The 19,400-nt window shown below is 44.6% G+C and overlaps 1 protein-coding gene across 4 annotated transcripts in view; it reads right to left on the bottom strand.

Moving 5' to 3' along the window:
• Positions 1–19,400, bottom strand: part of LOC124790136 (myocardin-related transcription factor A-like) — a 101,201-nt gene that overhangs the window by 48,829 nt on the left and 32,972 nt on the right. For all 4 annotated transcript variants that reach the window (XM_047257720.1, XM_047257721.1, XM_047257722.1 and 1 more), the window contains exons 2-3: positions 9,118–9,183; positions 4,249–4,548 (exon numbers count right to left, since the gene is read on the bottom strand). In XM_047257720.1, coding sequence (XP_047113676.1) covers positions 4,249–4,548; positions 9,118–9,183 — 366 coding nt within the window. The remainder of the gene's footprint in view (positions 1–4,248; positions 4,549–9,117; positions 9,184–19,400) is intronic.

The following is a 19,400-nucleotide window of genomic DNA, read 5'->3' as shown; positions in this document are numbered from 1 at the left end:
CTCAGCCAACTCAGATCTCGATGAAATTTTATGAGAACATTGGCAAATGTCCACAATGAACACTGATACAGCTTAACGCTCGTCGAAGAAATACTGGCTGAGATGTAGTCATTTGTTTCTCTCCATGCACGACTTTGCACAGAGCGAGCGTGAATTTCTGGTGACTTTGAGCTGTTAAATCTCGGGCAATATTCTGTTGAAAGAAATGAAATTTTCGCCATCTTGTACAACTTTAGGTGTTCGCTTCAGAATAATAGTGAAAAGGGTTTGACGAGCCATATTCGGACATAAAATTTTAAGCTAAATCGCCCGAAAAATGTCAACATTTTGTTTCTTATATGTCAGGGACTAAAGATATGACGAATGCGAACTTGGCTTGTAGTAACGTAACGACACAATGTACCACTTTCAAATACCGAATAAATTAAGTGCAAAGTTGAAGATTTTGTAATAAGGCCGCTACTGCGGTATTTTCGAACTGGTTTTGCAAAAAACTATGTTATATAAAACTTTCCAAACTGCGTTCATTAGAAAGACCATGGTTTGAACAGCAAGACAAAGTGTATACGATTATCCAAGGCGGAATAACAAGTCTAGATAATTTGAATCGAAGTTGGGTGCGAAAATGGCGGCACGAAAAAGTGTAAACTTCTGATTCTTGTATCACTTGGACTAAACGAATGCCAAACATGGAACTTAATACGCAAAAGCTCTGTGGCACAGTGTTGTGGAAAACAAAATTTCATTCACTTACTATTTTCCAATAATCTACAAATCCGTCGAAAAGATGATAATTTTTGTGAAACGGTCAAACTAGCGTATATGTGACACTTGTTTTGCAAATGCCGTTTTGTATCGAAGCTTTGAAGTCAGTGACACTGAAAACAACGTGCTTTATGCCCCTCTTACCCCTCCCCCTCCTTACTGGTGGAATGGTGGTTTACTCTCCAACATATCTGTAAAGGAAGTGTCACATATATCCTATTTTGACCGTTTCACAAAAATTATCATCTTTTCGACGGATTTGTAGATTACTGGAAAATAGTAAGTGAATGAAATTTTGTTTTCCACAACCTTGTGCTACCGAGCTTTTGCGTATTAAGTTCCATTTTCGGCATGCGTTTAGTTCACGACACGCAAGAATCAGAAGTATACATTTTCTTGTGCCGCCATTTTCGCGTCCAACTTCGATTCAAGATTATCTAGATTTGTTATCCCGCCTTGGATAATCACATACAATTTGTATTGCGATTCAAACCATGATCTTTCTTATGAGCATAGTTTGGAAAGCTTTACAGAACACAGTCTTTTGCAAAACCAGGTCGAAAATACAGTTGTGACCTTTTTACAAAAACTTCAACTTTGCACTTAACTTAAGTGGTACACTAAAGACACTTCATATCTGGAACCTTGAAACATGCCAAGTTTCGCGTTCGTCACACATTTAGCCCCTGAGATATACGAAACAAAATGTTGACATTTTTTCGGGTACCGATTTTGCTTATATTCTTTTCATTATTATTCTAAAGCGAACGAATAAAGCTATACAAGAAGGCAAAAATTTCATTTGTTTTAACAAAATATTGCCCGAGATATAGCAGCTCGAAGTCGCCAGAAATTCACCCTCGCTCTGCGCAAAGTCGTGCACGGAGTGAAACAAAATGTGCATATCTCGGGCAGTACTGCTTTAACGAAAGTGAAACTTTGTCACTGCTCATTGGGTACATGTGCGATGTTCCCATAAAATTTCATCGAAATCCATCGAAATCAGGCGACTTGACACGGAATGACCCAGGTGTGATACACAGGTGGCTGCCTGCACGCCTTCTGTGTAGCAGTAGCTCATGACGTATTTTCTTTTACGCAGCGTCACCAAAGATGGGTTTCAGTGCAGTGCATTGTAGTTTAGTAGCAGCTTTTCCGCGTTTGAACGTAACCAGAACAGTGACCAGTAAGAGTATTAAGCTGCCATGGCCCCTACCCTCGCTGCTCCCAGTGCAGGTATTGCTGGTACGTACAGTGAGACGCAGACTAACAATACAACGAGAACGAGCCACGCCACGCCACGTGGCCGCCTGGTCCTGTCTCCGCATCTGTCACTTTAGGTTTACATCAGCGTATAGCTCGCTCTCGCTTCATTAGGAATTACATATCTTTTTCCCCGTAAATATCGTGTACCTGGCATCCTCAATTCATTGCGCAGGTCCTGCTCTCACCCACTGACAAGACGGCAGTGTCAACGAGCATTACTGGAATATGGACTTCGTATTAAGAATGATTATTTCGTGGAAACCTTAGGCAATCATTTTCGTGGCAGTTAAATTCGTAAAACTGCTGTCTTCTGTTAATAGTAATGCTGCAAATGCGTTGTTGTTTCCTGACAATGAGTCTGAGACTTTGCCCCCTCCCCTGCTACTAAGTTAACAGACAGTTACTCTAATAACTGCAGGTAAAATGGCTCCGAGTACTATGCGACTTAACTTCTGAGGTCATCAGTCGCCTAGAACTTAGAACTAATTAAACCTAACTAACCTAAGGACATCACACAAATCCATGCCCGAGGCAGGATTCGAACCTGCGGCCGTAGCGGTCGCTCGGTTCCAGACTGTAGCGCCCAGAACCGCACGGCCACTCCGGCCGGCTTATGCAGGTAAAAATACTGCCAACAGGAATACAGTCCACGCTCCTTGTAGACAGGAGAGCAGTTCTCTTTGCTGCTGTATTCAATACCGACAGTGGTATCGTTTGCCAAGTATGTAGATGACGCGTTATTATCAACAACTACGTGCACCTGGCTGATTGCTCAGCACTATCTGGCTACTGACAAGTCATTCCCATTTATTTTTAGGTCACTCCCTTTCAACACCTAAGTCCACGACACGCCACGAGATGAAATGTCATTCGATCTGTAACGAATCAACCCAGTAACATCACTGCGAATTCGGCACGAACATTGCTTATTTTCGATTACTGTCACGTGTCACAACATTCACACTCATAAATCACGCACGCGAAAACACACACACACACACACACACACACACACACACACACACACACACACACAATGTCACCCCTTTCCTCTTCCCACCTGTAAGTCTTCTAGTCCCACAGTGCTTTTTATTTTCAGAAAGTAGCTATGTCATGTGTATATAAAAAGACAAGCACCACTAGGTCAGCTTTTATTTTATTTTTAGTTGGTGACAACTGATGATCACAATAATTCTTGATTAACGGATCTCAAGATGATCTGAGATTTCTATTACAATTTTGTACTGTGTTTATCTGACATGTTCGACACCCAGGAGGATTCCCTCTTTTATGGGTCTATGGAATGAATAATTAATCTAATCGAAATACTGTTGCAAAGGACGAACAAGCGTAGTGTAGGCAGTCTCTTTAGTAAACCTGTCGCATCATCTAAGTGTTCTGCCAATAAACCGCAGTCTTTTGTTTGCCTTCGCCACAACATTATCTACATGATCATTCCAATTTAAGTTGTTCACAATTGTAGTTCCTAGGTATGTAGCCGAATTTGTGTGATTTATCATTTAATCGAAATTTAATGGATTCTGATTTGTACTCATGTGGATGACTTCACACGTTTCATTACTGAGAGATAATTGCCACTTTTCGCACCGTTCAGAAATCGTGTCTAACTCCTTTGCAATGGTTTCGATAGAGCGATTTTCCTTCGATTACTACGTACTGTGACCTTTCTGAGAGGAAATCTAGGGGTCCAGTCGCACAACTGAAGCGACATTGCATAGCCACGGAATAGAAATATTAATCCTTAATTCTGTATTGTAATGTATCCATAATAAAAAATCTTGTTTCATATAAGCATTTCTTGTGCACTTGACACGTTCCACATCATAATGGCTACCGTACCGTGTGATTGATCAATGGAACACGCCACCAACTAACTAACTAACCTGAGCGATGGGCGAAACCGGTCTCCAATGGAATATTAATGTGACCAAGATGGCGTTTGTCCTTCTATACAGGGGAAGTGATCACGTTGGTCCGTGGACATTACTTCCTGAGCCATGAATTTGGTCCATTTGTTGCAGGTGTTTCAGAGTCACATTTTACACATTACCTCTGTCCATCGTTACCCCACCTCTATAAAGCTTAAATGCAAACAAGAGTGCCGACAGTGAGCCCAGGAATCTCTGGAAACTGTGGACTCGATGCTAATATATGTATTTTCGCACTGCCAACCCACTGGCAGCGCTCGGTGCTCACCCTTGACGGCCCTCTCGATGGGCTCGTCGGTGTGCAGGATGTTCTTCTTGATGAGCTCGAGCGGCCCCGGCCGGTGCGACAGCTGGTCGTTGAGGGAGTCTGCGAGGCGCGCCTTCTTGAGCATGCGCTGGCGCTCGGCCAGCGAGGGGTCGACGTGGCCGACGTCGGCCTCGAGGATGTGCTGGCGCACCAGCTCGTGGCGCGCCGGCCGCTGCTGGATCTTCGCCTTCAGCAGGTCGCCCATCTTGGCGCGCTCCAGCTTCTGCCGCTGCTCGTGGAACGCCGGCGGCGTCTTCAGCGCTGCAACAGACGCCGCGAAATGGGCAGCGTGCCTCTGACCCCACTACCACGTCGCGTTATGCAAACGCGACCACCCTGCTACTCTGTCTTAAAGATACAAAACATTTTAAAATCCACAGAAATACAATGACACTACCTATTCCAAAAGAAAAAGAAAATTGGCTCAGGACTGAACTGGATTTAGAAGAAACGTAGGTACAAGGGATCCGACACAGAAGAGAGATTTGTCGACAGAAAAAAGAGCTTCCATTTGTGTTTCATAGGTTTGAAGAAAGCTTTCCGCAACTTCAACCGGGAAGAGCACACAAATAGAGGGTCTTTCAAAAAATGGTTCAAATGGCTCTGAGCACTATGGGACTTAACATCTATGGTCATCAGTCCCCTAGAACTTAGAACTACTTAAACCTATCTAACCTAAGGACATCACACAACACCCAGTCATCACGAGGTGAGGGTCTTTCAAAAAGGACTTTAAAACTTTCAAAATTCATAAAAATTAATTCATAGTACCTACAGAGGTGATTGTAGTGTCAATTTGTGGGGAAATACATCAAGTTTTGTCCCGCGTAGTTCCCAAATGCCGAATCGCACCGTACGGAGCGCTAGCGACAGTTGCGTTAAAGAAGGCTGCCTTCACTGGATGCGAGCCCAGCTTTGTGTTTTGGTTTAAAGAATCGAAGTCGGCGACAACAGTTTAGCGTAATTTCCGTACCAAGTACGCTAAAGATCCTCTTAGTAGGCCTACAATTTATGAGAGGCATGAATGTTTTGTACAAACGGGGTGCTCGATAAGACGTGGGAAATCATCAGGTCGCCCAAGAACATCTGACGGCCCCTTTCTTCCGTAAGAGAACCATGAACGGAATAGTGTACCTGGATACGTTACAACAATTTGTGATATCACAGATCGATGAGGATGACCAAGAACGAAATGTTTATTTACTTCATACAAAATGGTGCACCACCCGACTATCTGGTTGACGTCCGGGGTTTTCTCAGTGACCGCTTTCCAGGTCAATGGATTGGCCGTCATGCGCGAATTGCATGGTCCCCACGTTCCCCTGACCTGACAGCACTCGATTTTTTAAAATGGAGATTCAAGTAACACCTGTAATGCTACAGCGAGTTTGGGAAGAAACTGACTTCCAAGGGGATGTGTGCAAGACACTCAAAGTAAGCCACACATAACGTCTTCAGCTTAAGGTAAAAGAACTTTATGTGTTTCCCTACAAAATAACACTAAACCCAGTTCTAAATCTTCTTTCAATAAATTTATATAAATTTTTAAAGTTGTAGAGTCCTTTTTGAAACACACTGTATACTGAAGAAAACACGAACTGAGTGGAAAGCCGAATGGCTTCTAAAGTCGCGATAGCTCAACCGAGTGGCTTTGGTAAGACTAAAAGGAGCGAATACCGAGTAGACAGAATTAGTGGAAAGTGCAGCAAAAGTAACACCAACATTGTATTGTATATACAGGGCTACTACCAATGATTGAAGCGATTTCATAAATTCACTGTAGCTCTATTCATTGACATATGGTCACGACACACTACAGATACGTAGAAAAACTCATAAAGTTTTGTTCGGCTGAAGCCGCACTTCAGGTTTCTGCCGCCAGAGCGCTCGAGAGCGCAATGAGACAAAATGGCGACAGGAGCTGAGAAAGTGTATGTCGTGCTTGAAATGCACTCACATCAGTCAGTCATAACAGTGCAACGACACTTTCAGGACGAAGTTCAACAAAGATCCACCAACTGTTAACTCCATTCGGCGATGGTATGCGCAGTTTAAAGCTTCTGGATGCCTCTGTAAGGCGAAATCAACGGGTCGGCCTGCAGTGAGCGAAGAAACGGTTGAACGCGTGCGGGCAAGTTTCACGCGTAGCCCGCGGAAGTCGACGAATAAAGCAAGCAGGGAGCTAAACGTACCACAGCCGACGGTTTGGAAAATCTTACGGAAAAGGCTAAAGCAGAAGCCTTACCGTTTACAATTGCTACAAGCCCTGACAACCCGATGACAAAGTCAAACGCTTTGAATTTTCGGCGCGGTTGCAACAGCTCATGGAAGAGGATGCGTTCAGTGCGAAACTTGTTTTCAGTGATGAAGCAACATTTTTTCTTAATGGTGAAGTGAACAGACACAATGTGCGAATCTGAGCGGTAGAGAAACCTCACGCATTCGTGCAGCAAATTCGCAGTTCACCAAAAGTTAACGAGTTTTGTGCAATCTCACGGTTTAAAGTTTACGGCCCCTTTTTCTTCTGCGAAAAAAACGTTACAGGGCACATGTATCTGGACATGCTGGAAAATTGGCTCATGCCACAACTGGAGACCGACAGCGCCGACTTAATCTTTCAACAGGATGGTGCTTCACCGCACTTCCATCATGATATTCGGCATTTCTTAAACAGGAGATTGGAAAACCGATGGATCGGTCGTGGTGGAGATCATGATCAGCAATTCATGTCATGGCCTCCACGCTCTCCCGACTTAACCCCATGCGATTTCTTTCTGTGAGGTTATGTGAAAGATTCAGTGTTTAAACCTCCTCTACCAAGAAACGTGCCAGAACTGTGAGCTAGCATCAACGATGCTTTCGAACTCATTGATGGGGACATGCTGCGCCGAGTGTGGGAGGAACTTGATTATCGGCTTGATGTCTGCCGAATCACTAAAGGGGCACATATCGAACATTTGTGAATGCCTAAAAAAACTTTTTGAGTTTTTGTATGTGTGTGCAAAGCATTGTGAAAATATCTCAAATAATAAAGTTATTGTAGAGCTGTGAAATCGCTTCAATCATTTGTAATAACCCTGTATTGTATGTTAACCGGGAACCTAGAAACGACGGAGAGGCTCCGTTCCCGCCGCAGTGGTCCACAACCCCACAACGACTACAGCAATCCACTTTACCCCTCCGCCGCCCCACACCGAACCCAGGGTTATTGTGCGGTTCGGCCCCCGGTGGACCCCACAGGGAATGTCTCACACCAGACGAGTGTAGCCCCTATGCTTGCGTGGTTGAGTAATGGTGGTGCACGCGTACGTGGAGAACTTGTTTGCGCAGCAATCGCCGACATAGTGTAACTGAGGCGGAATACGGGGAACCAGCCCACATTCGCCGAGGCAGATGGAAAACTGCCTAAAAACCATCCACAGACCGGCCGGTTCACCGGACCTCGACACAAATCCGCCGGGTGGATTCGTGCCGGGGACCAGGCGCTGCTTCCCGCCCGGAAAGCCGTGTGTTAGAGCGCACGGCCAACCGGGCGGGCTAACACCAACATTCTTCAACCTTTAGGAGATGTAGAGTACTGCTTCTGGTTACTAATGGTCAAGAGGAGGGGGTGGGGAGGAGGGGTCGGTGGTCGAAGAATACGGTGTCCGAGATACGTTCTTTTAGGCACATTCTACTGGCGGCTTTGGAGTCTCGGCGCTCTCGTCTTAAGCAGGCAACGGCATTTACGTTATTGCTGATATTTGTTTTATACGTGTAAGGCCTTGGTCCGACGCCTAATTCTCTGCCTGACGTTTCGTCTTCCAATGCCGGAGACGTCATCAGAAAGTCGTCACAGTCTCAAACAACCTCAGCAAACGGAACTGTCTGTACGTGTCCGCGCAGTGGTCGGTTAGTGACGTCATCAGACCACTGTCTAGATCGCGGTGTCGTACCGACGTATACTTGTGGGAACTTATCGGGGGGAAGAGTCGACTCTATTACTTTTACTTAGCAACGAGGCCCACAACTTCTCTAATTTCAATCCTTCTTTTCTTTTAAAGTTCTTTTTGTGCTTTTGAATTTCTATGGTATCTTTATATGTCCTGTGATTTTAGCAAGATCTAATCAACTACCGTTCTAGGATATTCAGAGGGGGCACAGAAATTCAAAAGCACAACAAGAACTTTCCAGAATGAGGTTTTCACTCTGCAGCGGAGTGTGCGCTGATATGAAACTTCCTGGCAGATTAAAACTGTGTGCCGGACCGAGACTGGAACTCCCGAGTTCGAGTCTCGGTCCTGCACACAGTTTTAATCTGCCAGGAAGTTTCACAACAAGAACTTTAACAGAAAAGGAGGAAGATTAAAATTACACAAGTTGTGGGCCCCGTTGGTAAATAAGAGAGCCAATTGTTGCCCCTACAAGCTCCACAGCCGCGACGGCGCGAGTCCGCGATGTAGACAGGCATAGGCCGACCGTCCCCGGTTTGCTAAGGTTGTCTGAGACTGTGACGACTGTCTCCTGCACTGGAAGAGGAAACGTTAGGCAGAGAATTATGCCTCGGACCAAGACCTTATACGTTTAAGACAAATATCAGTAATATCGCAAATACCGGACGTCAATGCCTGCATTCTACGATTAAATGGCATTACGACCGCTTCAGCGGTCTTGTTTTCCCTTTACAGCCTCCGGCTCCTGTCTTTGCAGCGATATGGGCACGCCACCACTATACAAGAAAAGCTGTAAGGAAACTAGCTTCGCGTGGCGGATCCGCCTATTGTCAGAAAAGCGTCGGCTCCAAAAGAGAAGAAATGGGTGAGTGAGAGAGAGAGAGAAGTAGGTACTCACGTGGCATGATTCCCTGCGCAACCAGCTGGTTGATGGGCCTCCGCAGCATCAGCTTCACCTTCAGTGCTGCAACAGAACAGAACGGAACACATCAAGCCACGCCACAGCGATCGACGCGCCTGCCAGCTCCCCTCCTCAGCAGCATCGAGGAGGAACCAGTGAACGTCGGCCAACAGGCGAGCCGCGTCTCATGGGAAGTGCACCCGCGTCTACACCACACTTGGTGGCCATTGTGGCGGCTGCATTTCGCTCAACACTGGTAAATGGCTCTGAGCACTATGGGACTTAACATCTGAGGTCATCAGTGCCCTAGAACTTAGAACTACTTAAACCTAACTAACCTAAGGACACCACACACATCCATGCCCGAGGCAGGATTCCGCTCAACACTGCCGTCTCACCCACTTCACCTTCGCTTTCGCGAATAGTACGCACATACATGCAGCCAAAGTCATGTTAAGAATAATTAATAAAGGACTTGAAAACGTAATGGAGGAGAGTCTTGGCGAGGAGCAGTTTGCCTTTAGATGGAATACGGGCACCAGAGATGCAGTAGGGCTCCTACGAATCTTGGGAGAAAAGTTTATTGAAAAAAGGAAGAGACCTATAGATGTGCTTCATCGATCTAGAAAAGATATTTGACAATGTGGTTTGGGACAAGGTGGTGACTATAATGAGGGGAAAGAGAGTGGACTGGAAAACCAGAAGACTTGTAAACTCATTATATCTTAATCAAAAAGTTTCAATTGAAGTGAGAGGAGAAAGTACAAACTGGATCGGACTAGGAAAAGGAGTAATACGAGGATGCTGTCTATCACCTATTCTTTTCAACCTCTACTTGGAAAACACGATTGACCAACGCTCATTAGATGACAAAGATGTAAAAATTGGAGGAAGAACAGTAGTTTGTTTGAAGTTCGCCGACGACATGGTCCTTCTAACCAAAGGGGAAAAAGAATTACAGGATTTGGTGGACACCATTGAAACTAACGGAAAAAAATATGGAATGAAAATTAACACAAATAAAAGAAAACTATTGGCACTAGGAGGAAATAAGGAAATAAAAATTATGCTGAATGGAGAAATACTAGAACAGGTGTAAAATTTTAAGTATCTTGGAAGCAGGATAGACACTGACTGGAAGTGCACCACAGAAATTAAAACAAGGATAGCAATGCCAAAAAGGCGTTTTATAAGAAAAGGAGAATTTTCTGCTGCGGTCTGGACAGAGAACTCAGGAAGAGACTCATAAAATGTCTTGTATGGAGTGTTCTTCCATATGGTGCTGAAACATGGACTATGAAGAAGAAAGACAGAGAAAGGTTGGAGGCTTTTGAGATCTGGACATGGCGGAGGATGGAAAGAATAAGGTGGATGGACAGAGTAAAAAATGAAGAGGTACTGAGAAGAGTGGGAGAGAAAAGACAGTTAATAGACGTAATAAAGAGAAGAAAAAGAAATTGGATTGGGCATATATTAAGAAAGAATGACGGACTGATAAAAACAGTTTTAGAAGGTTATGTAGAAGGGAAAAGGATGCGAGGAAGGAAGAGATTCCAGATACTGGATGACATGACGGACGGTACAACATACAGCAGCCTTAAGAAGGATGCAATGGATCGCAGAAAATGGAGAGGCAAAGGATAACTGATGATGACGATGCACAGACAGTAATGGAAATAAGTATTCTTACACTAGAGTGTGGAAAAGTAAACTGCCTTTATTGACAATACGAAACCAAAGACACTAATTGGATATGCACTATACACACTGGCCAGTCGTCAATGCAGCTATGCTGGTATATAAAACGAGAATGAACAAGCCTTTACAAAACAAAATACAAAAACGTCTGCCAAGTTCTCTACTGCGCTGGGAATTAAGTATTCATACACCAAGAAAAAATGACAAAGCCACAACATGTTTAATACTTCGTATGCATACCCTTCCGATGTATTACTTCTCGCAACCTCCGTGGCATGGAATGGACCAATTTTCTTGTAGTTTCCGACGTGATACCTTCCCATTCTCGAAGGAGAGCCTCTTTCAAAGAGGCCTTATTACGAATGTCGTGTTTTCTCACTCGTGTTTCCAGCTCACTCCACAAATGTTCGATAGGATTCAGGTCCAGACTCTGAGCTGGTGTTTTAAGAGCGTGTGGAGTGTTGTAGAGCAACCACAGCCGGACAATTTGCGCCCTATGTTTGGAATCATTGTCCTGTTGGAAGTAATAATTTCTAGGAAGACCCAAGACGTCAACACTCTGTTGTAAGTTCTGTTTGACAATGTTCATATACACAAATCTGTTCATGGTACCTTCCACAAACAATAATTTTCCGACACCGGAGGCTGACATACAGCCCCATACCACCACTCCACCACCTCCGTGCTTCACCGTGTGTTGAATGTTGTTTCGCTCGAGGTCTGTATTCGGTCTTCTCCAGACCAAAATCCTGCCATCATTGTGCACGATATTAAATTTGCTTTCATCACTAAACAATACAGTATCCCAGAAGTCTGCTGTCTTGGATACATGCTGTTTCGCGAATTCCATCCGTCACTTCCTGTTCTTTTTGCTGATGTAGGGCTTTCGTCTCGGGACCCTGGCTCTGTAGCCCGAACGACTGAAAATGGTACGAACTGCCCCTGGAGTGATGTCCTTTCGGAAGTGGTCAGGTACATATGCGGACAGTGCCGACGCTGTCGTTTTCGGGTTTTTCTTGATGATTCTCAGCAGCATTCTGGTCTCTCTTGTTGTGAGCTTCTGTGGACAACTGTGTCGTTCATTGTTTATCACTACATGCCTGTCCTTATATCGCTTAATGATAGATTGCACAGTCGCTCGGCTTCGTCCTATGATGTTCGCAATTTCGGCATACGACTTGTGTTGAAGATATTGGGCGACAACGATGTTTCGTTCCTCAATGGCTGTTTCCTTCCCCTTGCGGCCCATTCAGCTGTTCCACGGTACCCACGTCCGACGTGCTGTTGCTTCACGGCCGCCACACGACTACACAAGTGTGGCATGCACTCCGGGGCTGTGTCAGCCGTTTGGTTGGTTGAAAGTAGTCCGCTGTATGAATACATTTTGCCCTGTCGTAGACCGTGCGGAGTGGAACACATTTTATTTTCCCAAAATAGATTCATGGCATACGGGAAGCTTCATTACCAAGAACATGGTTATCTGACACTACATCATCGTACTTAATCGTATCGGCGGTGTGGGTGATTTACTAGCCCAACACACCATCGTAGTTTGTCACCACCTACTGTATGAATACTTATTTCTGCAACCTGTGATTAATGCAGCAAATTTTCTGAAGTGCAATCTTTCCGGCGTTCACTGCAACGTTTACTTTTTAAACAACCGATTGTACAGTATTCGAACGAATAGTGCCGCAGCATAAATAATAAATATCCGGCCATTATAAACAGAGATATTAGAATTATTCGTAGGAGAACAACCTCGAATATCCCTTTGTTTGCACAATGGCCGAATATTTATTATTTATGGTGAGGTACTTTTGATTCGATCGCTGTATGTACTGTTTCCAGTTTTACATATTTTAAAATCTTTGACAACTGCTACACAAGCACTTGCCGATAGCCTACAAGACCAAATTACAATCTCGTATTCAAAAACAAAACATTACAGTCAATAGCGGAAAAGATGATGTATTTCAGAAATTTTTTTTTACTCTGCACCATAGGCGTCAGTAGTTATTTACTCTAAAAAACAGGAAAAAGAGAAAATTTCGAGACGTTCCGCCGTTTCTGAGTTAATTAGCGTTGAAATTAGCCTGTCAGACCATTTCGGGCGCAAATTCAAGCGGCCTATCAGAGCCGGTATCGCCAAACCTGTTCTTCGTGTGGTTTCCTAAAACCGAACATGAGAGCGATATAAAAATTCGACACGGGGCAGTAGTAAGGATCGAACCCGAGCCGAAGGCTGAGCATTCTCGTGCGCTGTGATAACACTGACACTAACTGTATCTGTCGGGCCTCTCGAATTTGCGCGCGCAACGACCCGATTGGCTGACTTCAGTGCTAATTACGTGGCAACAGTTATTTCTCAGCAAATCCTACCCTGCAAGACACTTGGAAGCTTTTCAGAGTGTTTCTGAGCTTACTGTGTACAGCGAGAGTCCAGAATCGCTTAGTTTCCGACTTGATGTCGATTCACACAGGTCAACGGACGGTCGCTGAACGGAATGTCGCAAGCAAGTGTTTAACTGTCACGGAAAGTCAACGCAAAGCGGTATCACTCAGCCCTGTACTGAACGGTGAAAGTCACGTTATGAGCAACCGTCCGTCTTACAAAAGGTCAGAATGTAGCACCAGCATTAAGGTAATAGCAATGCTGGTCGAGTTTATACTGTACGAATGACAGTCCGTCGATTGTGTATGTGAGGTTTTCATTTCCGATACTTATTCTGACGCGAAAGCTCTATCGCTTGGCCATCTAAAGACAGACTCGATGTGTTTTGTCACAACCTCTGTGTTGCGATAAACCAGTTTCACCTGCTGAAATTTCTTTAAGATATCCCGTTGCCAATACACAAATATACCTTTAACAAACGGAAGTGTGAAAACAACGAGGCTAATCACTATGTATGACCAACGTCATTGCAGTGGACACTTTTTTTGTGTGGGGCGGCTTCCTTCAGCCACAAGATGTTAACTGCTGCAAAACCCGTTTCATTCCCACGTGAGTAAACATCGAAACCTCACACCTGGAACGACAAGCGGTGCCGAACCCACGTTAAAATGTATTTCTGCTGCCCTCAACTTCCGCCCCCTCTCAAGAAGGTCCATTATAATCGCCGACAGTTGCATTTTGTCACGAAGGAATTATTTCCGCTAATTTAATGTCTGCTACAAAAATTTCGGCTTCTTTTGGGATTATCTGGACGGTGTTACATGGTCGTAGTCTGATGGGGAATTTCATTCTGTAATTGCCCTGCAAAGTCTGAACGTTCCCGTGACTCGGAGTCCAATACTGTATCTCGAAGTTGTGTGATCAATCACACGGAGAAAGCTGTTGACGGCACAGCTTTATCCGGTCTATGGGAAGGTTTTAATTTTGCACCGATTCCTAAGCGTTTATCGGTCGTTGATCTTGTAAGTTCTGCCCAACACGGTGTTTTTAAACTACCCCCTGATGCTGTCGAGGAGATTACGAGAGAAGCATGTTGTGTATTGACTGAGGACACATTCACTTAAGAGTAATATAAGGGGAGCTGAGAGGGCTACTTTACGTTCTCTTGGAGTGGACCCGGATACTGTTATTTTGCCTTTTGACAAGGGCAAGGGTTGTATTGGACGAGCAGGATTAGATTCAAAAGATACAGTGGTTACTATCTGACTCATGATATCGCAGAATTACTATTGAGAGAAAGCCTAACAGCCTCCTGAAGAAAAGTTTCTTGCTGCAGGGGAACTATCATAAGTCTTAATTCTTACTGTGCCTTCCCGCCTAGATTATATGGCCTTCGAAAGATCCACAATGAAGAGGTTCCTCTCCGTCCGACTGTGACACTGGCGCTCCGACATATCGTGTAGCAAAACACTTTGCCACACTGTTGAGCCCACCAGTGGGTCGCTGTGTAAATATACTATATCACAACATTTTCCTCAATACCCCTCATCCTAAGGAGTATAACAACACGGAGATTATGGCATGCACTTTCAGCTATTGGAGTGGGGTTATTCAGGAACCAGTTGAAATTAAATTAAGAACTCGGCGGATTTCTTACGTCGATTAGAGGGACTGCGTCTGAATGATCCTGATATTTTACTTAAGTTTTTATGTGATCTTCACTTCCGTTCCTCTGTCTGGTTCACTACGGTTGACTGAAGCTACGTTTGGTGCTGAATTAACGAACCTGTTTCGACATCTTGGGCTTCCACTTACTTTTTGTTCAATGACCAGTACTATGAACAGACAGATGGAGTTGTGATGGGAAGCCCGTTGTCACTTACTATTGCCAAATTATTTATGGAAGACTTCGAGTAATGTGCGTCAGCAGCATTGACCAACCATGATTTGGGTGAGAGATGTTAATAACGAGGAGGCGCCAAAGTCTACGGCATTTCCCACAGGATTGGTCGCATTCTGCGGAAACATGATGTGAAATGTATTTTCGACCATCATCTACAATTAGGGCCCTTTAGGGACCTCGGGTTTCATAAGGCGTGTGTCCACCGTATTCCTTCCAACTCGGCTAAGTTGTATGCTGGTCATACCACCAGGGCCATTGAGGACCGGTGCATTGCACGTAAGCGTCAAACACGCTTACAACAGACGAGTAAATATACTATATCACAACATTTTCCTCAATACCCCTCATCCTAAGGAGTATAACAACACGGAGATTATGGCATGCACTTTCAGCTATTGGAGTGGGGTTATTCAGGAACCAGTTGAAATTAAATTAACAAGTAGCCTTATAACAGAGATGCAGGCTTTTACTTAAAGCCTTACACAGAGACAAAGTTAAAGCTGCCTCTCCTGGTGGTTATCAATCTTCGCTATCGATAACTTCTGATGTCGGTCATCTCTGGTTGGTTGATGGAGCTAGTGTTTAAAGTGACTCTGCGTGGTGCTCTGCGTAGCGAGATTCTAAATTTCCTGACCCAGTATTCTCTTGCTGCACTTGTGCCCTGAAAATGACAAGGTGAAAACCTGTCGAAATAACGGCGATTGTCGCTCTGCTGCGTTCCTGTAAGTTATGACATCGGATATTGTTTGATTATGCAATCGATGGCCAATCGATGGCATCAGTCGCAACCTCCACGCACCTACAATTTTGTGTCCAGAGTGATTTAAGGTAGAACGAAAACGTAAGTCTAGCCGTGGGAAAGACAAATGATAGAAACATATTTATCGGAAGAATCTCGATGAAATGTAATTCATGTACGACATAGATCGCTTACAAAAAGCTCCTTACGTTAATTATCTAGCATCGTTGACGTACGAATATGAATTAGAGGATGAGAGAGAAAAGATCCAAATAGGAACGGCACGATTCGACTCGGGTTTTATTTAGTGGACGTGCGGAGTGGAGTGCCCCAGGAGAAGCTCGACTGCAGCGGGAGGGGGGCGGGGGGGGGGGGGGGGGTGAGGGCTCACACGACGCCACTGTGCGTCACAGGGCTGGCCACACTCGCGAAACTCAGGGCTTACTACTGAGAAACACGCCTCGCGTAGTGACCGCGGCGGCGCAGTCAGACCGCCGGCCTACGTCTACCTGGTTACTCTGCACTTCACACGTAAATACTGGCAGAAGGTGCGCACAGCCCCTTTGGCGGGGAGGGGGGGGGGGCGGGGCACGGCACTACGATCGTTTCGTCCTACGTAGGTGGGAGTCGACACAATACTTTAGAATTCGGGGGAGAAGCTGGCCAGTGAAATTTCGTGAAAAGACTTCACCCTAACGAAAAATGCCTTTGTTTCAATTATTTCCACCCCAACTCACTTATCATGTTCGTTACTCTCTCTCCCGTACTTCGTGACCGTACGAAACGCGCTGCTTCTCTTTGAAATTGGTCGATGCCCTCTTGTAAGGATCCCATAGCGCACGGCAACAATCCAAAAGAAGTTTAGTCAGCCTATTTAGTAGATTTGTTGTACCTTCTAAGAGTTCTGCCAATGAAACGAAATCTTTGGATCGACTTCTCCACAATATTTTCCATACGACGTCCCCAATTTAGTTGTTCCGTCTTTCTTTCTGCGTACCTCCGTAAACCGAACAAGGAGGGCGGGCGGAAGGATCGTATGTACCAGAGATGTTCGATGTCGTCCATATTCACACAGTACCAACGCTGGAGATTAAATACACGTAAGTCTTTCAGACACAGCAACATCGATGTTGAAGACAAAATATATTGGTAAAAGAAAACAAGTCTACTTGTTACCACTGCCAATAAATTTTTCGTCACTTGAACGAGTCTATTTCTGTACACTTCTCGTAAAAGTGTCAGTCTGTCCGTTAAGAGAGCAGAAGTAGCGTTTGGAAGAAAAGTCATAACATGTCTTGCCCGACTGCTGAATTTGGTAGGAAAAAAATATCTAATGGAAAGACTGACAGATTGCTTCGGCTGATTACTGAGTGAAAAGTACTGCGAGGTAGTTTAAACAGTGTCGTAGCAAGTGATGAACTGAGAAAAGCATCAGACCTAAACTACTGCAAGAAGCACCCACTAGGTAGAATTCAACGTTCTAGAAAACTGAAAGGTTTTCGCTCCTGAGTGCAGTGATCAGTCCTTATGTATCACCCGTGCTAACAGCCGCAGATCCAGTAAACGGGTGTGACATTCTGTGGATTACAGAAGTGGCTATTCTAAAATGTGAGTAGAAAAGTACGTTGCAAGCAGTGAAGTAATCCTGATAATATGTTGAATACGTAAATATCTGGCATGCAACCACTACCACTTGTTGGACAGGATCTGAAGAGGGAGATCATAACGGAAACCAAAAAGCGGTTACTACGAACTTAACATGTTAACATACTATCCATATCAAAGTCAATCGATACTCGATCCAAGACAATAAATTTTCAAGGTGTTTTAACGTGTTCTAAGGCAATCAAAACCGCCAAGGATTTTTTTGCAGCAGCTGTGACGACTGTCAGTGAGGATGGGAAACACACTGATACGCTACAGGATAGCAGATAAACAAATATGACGTGCGGAGCGCTTATTACAAAGTACCACAAGAAAAGAATAACTTGTAAACTGCAGCAGACACACACTTGCCATTACAGTTCAGTTATTTTCTGAAAGATCGTTTTCTAGATCTTAAACAAAGTCCACTAGAAATACGGAATAACATCGCCGGTACAGCTTATTCAAAGCTATAGGAAACTATTACTGAAACACTGATCTCAAATGCAAAATATGCTCTCAGCAACGCAGTAGACCGAAAGGGAAACTTTGTCTCAATAATGTAGTTTCTCACAATTTGTACAGAAAAAGTTGCTGTATTTACTGATTAATATTTATGGCACTACATGTATTTATACGACGGTGAGTCAAATGAAAACCTTAAATTTGTAATAATAAATCTAAATTTCGCGCCGTTATCCTGTAAGTTGGTAAGCGTGCTACAAACAGCGTGCAGAATGGCCTGTAGGTGGCAGCATAGTGCAGATGCACACATACCGTCGCAGTATCAGTAGAAAGTGACCGCCCCACTTGCGCCTTCCACCAGGGAAGAACAGCGTTCTGTTATTCGGTTTTTGAGTGGTGAAGGTGTGAAACCTATTGAAATTCATCGACGAATGAAGGTTCAGTATGGTGATGCATGTTTGTCACAGCAGCAAGTCTACAAATGGTGTAGGAAGTTCGCAAATGGTGTGACTTCAGTGGAAGATGCTCCTCGTCCAGGTCAGGCACAACGAGTTGTGACTCCACAGAACACTGCAGCAGTTGAAGCCATACTGAAGGAAAACCGCCGAGTGACACTGAATGACATTGCAGCATGTTTACAGATTAGTCATGGGTCAGCACACCACATTGTGCATGATGTGCTCCAGTTTCACAAAGTGTCTGCAAGATGGGTACCACGGCAGCTGACTCCTGAAATGAGAGAACGACGTGTTGATGCTTGTGAAGAACTACTTCGGCGCTTTGAACGAGAAGGTGATGGCTTCCTTGCAAAAATCGTTACTGGAGACGAAACCTGGGTTCACTTCCACCAACCGGAAAGAAAGAGAGCGAGCAAGTAATGGCCCCATTCCTCATCACCAAGACCAAAGAAGTTTCGAACCGAACCATCAGCAGGGAAGGTTATGCTGACTCTCTTTTGGGACGAAAAAGGCGTCATTTTGGAGCATTACATGCCTGGAGGGACCACTGTCACCAGTGCATCATACACAGATCTCCTAAAAAATCATCTGCGGCCTGCAATCAAATCAAAACTACGTGGATTGCTGTCAGCAGGTGTCCTTTTGCAACATGACAATGCAAGGCCCCACACTGCCCGTACAACAGTTGCAACAAATACAGACCTGCATTTTGAGTGTCTTCCTCATCCACCATACTCACCAGACCTTGCCCCAAGTGATTTCCATATGTTTGCACCACTCAAAGACGCAATGGGAGGAAAGAAGTTCCGTTCTGATGAAGAGGTACGCCACGCGGTGCATGAATGGTTGCGCGGACTACCAAAAGAATTTTTTTCTAAAGGAATTTATGCACTTTGTAAGCGCTGGAGGACTTGCATTGAGCGTGGGGGAGATTATGTTGAAAAGTGTTACAGCTTTGTACCACTTCTGCACAATAAA

This window comes from Schistocerca piceifrons, chromosome 3, assembly GCF_021461385.2.
Source record: "Schistocerca piceifrons isolate TAMUIC-IGC-003096 chromosome 3, iqSchPice1.1, whole genome shotgun sequence".
Lineage (NCBI taxonomy): Eukaryota > Metazoa > Arthropoda > Insecta > Orthoptera > Acrididae > Schistocerca > Schistocerca piceifrons.
Note: the sequence above shows the minus strand (reverse complement) of the source record. Positions and strands in the feature narration are given on the sequence as shown.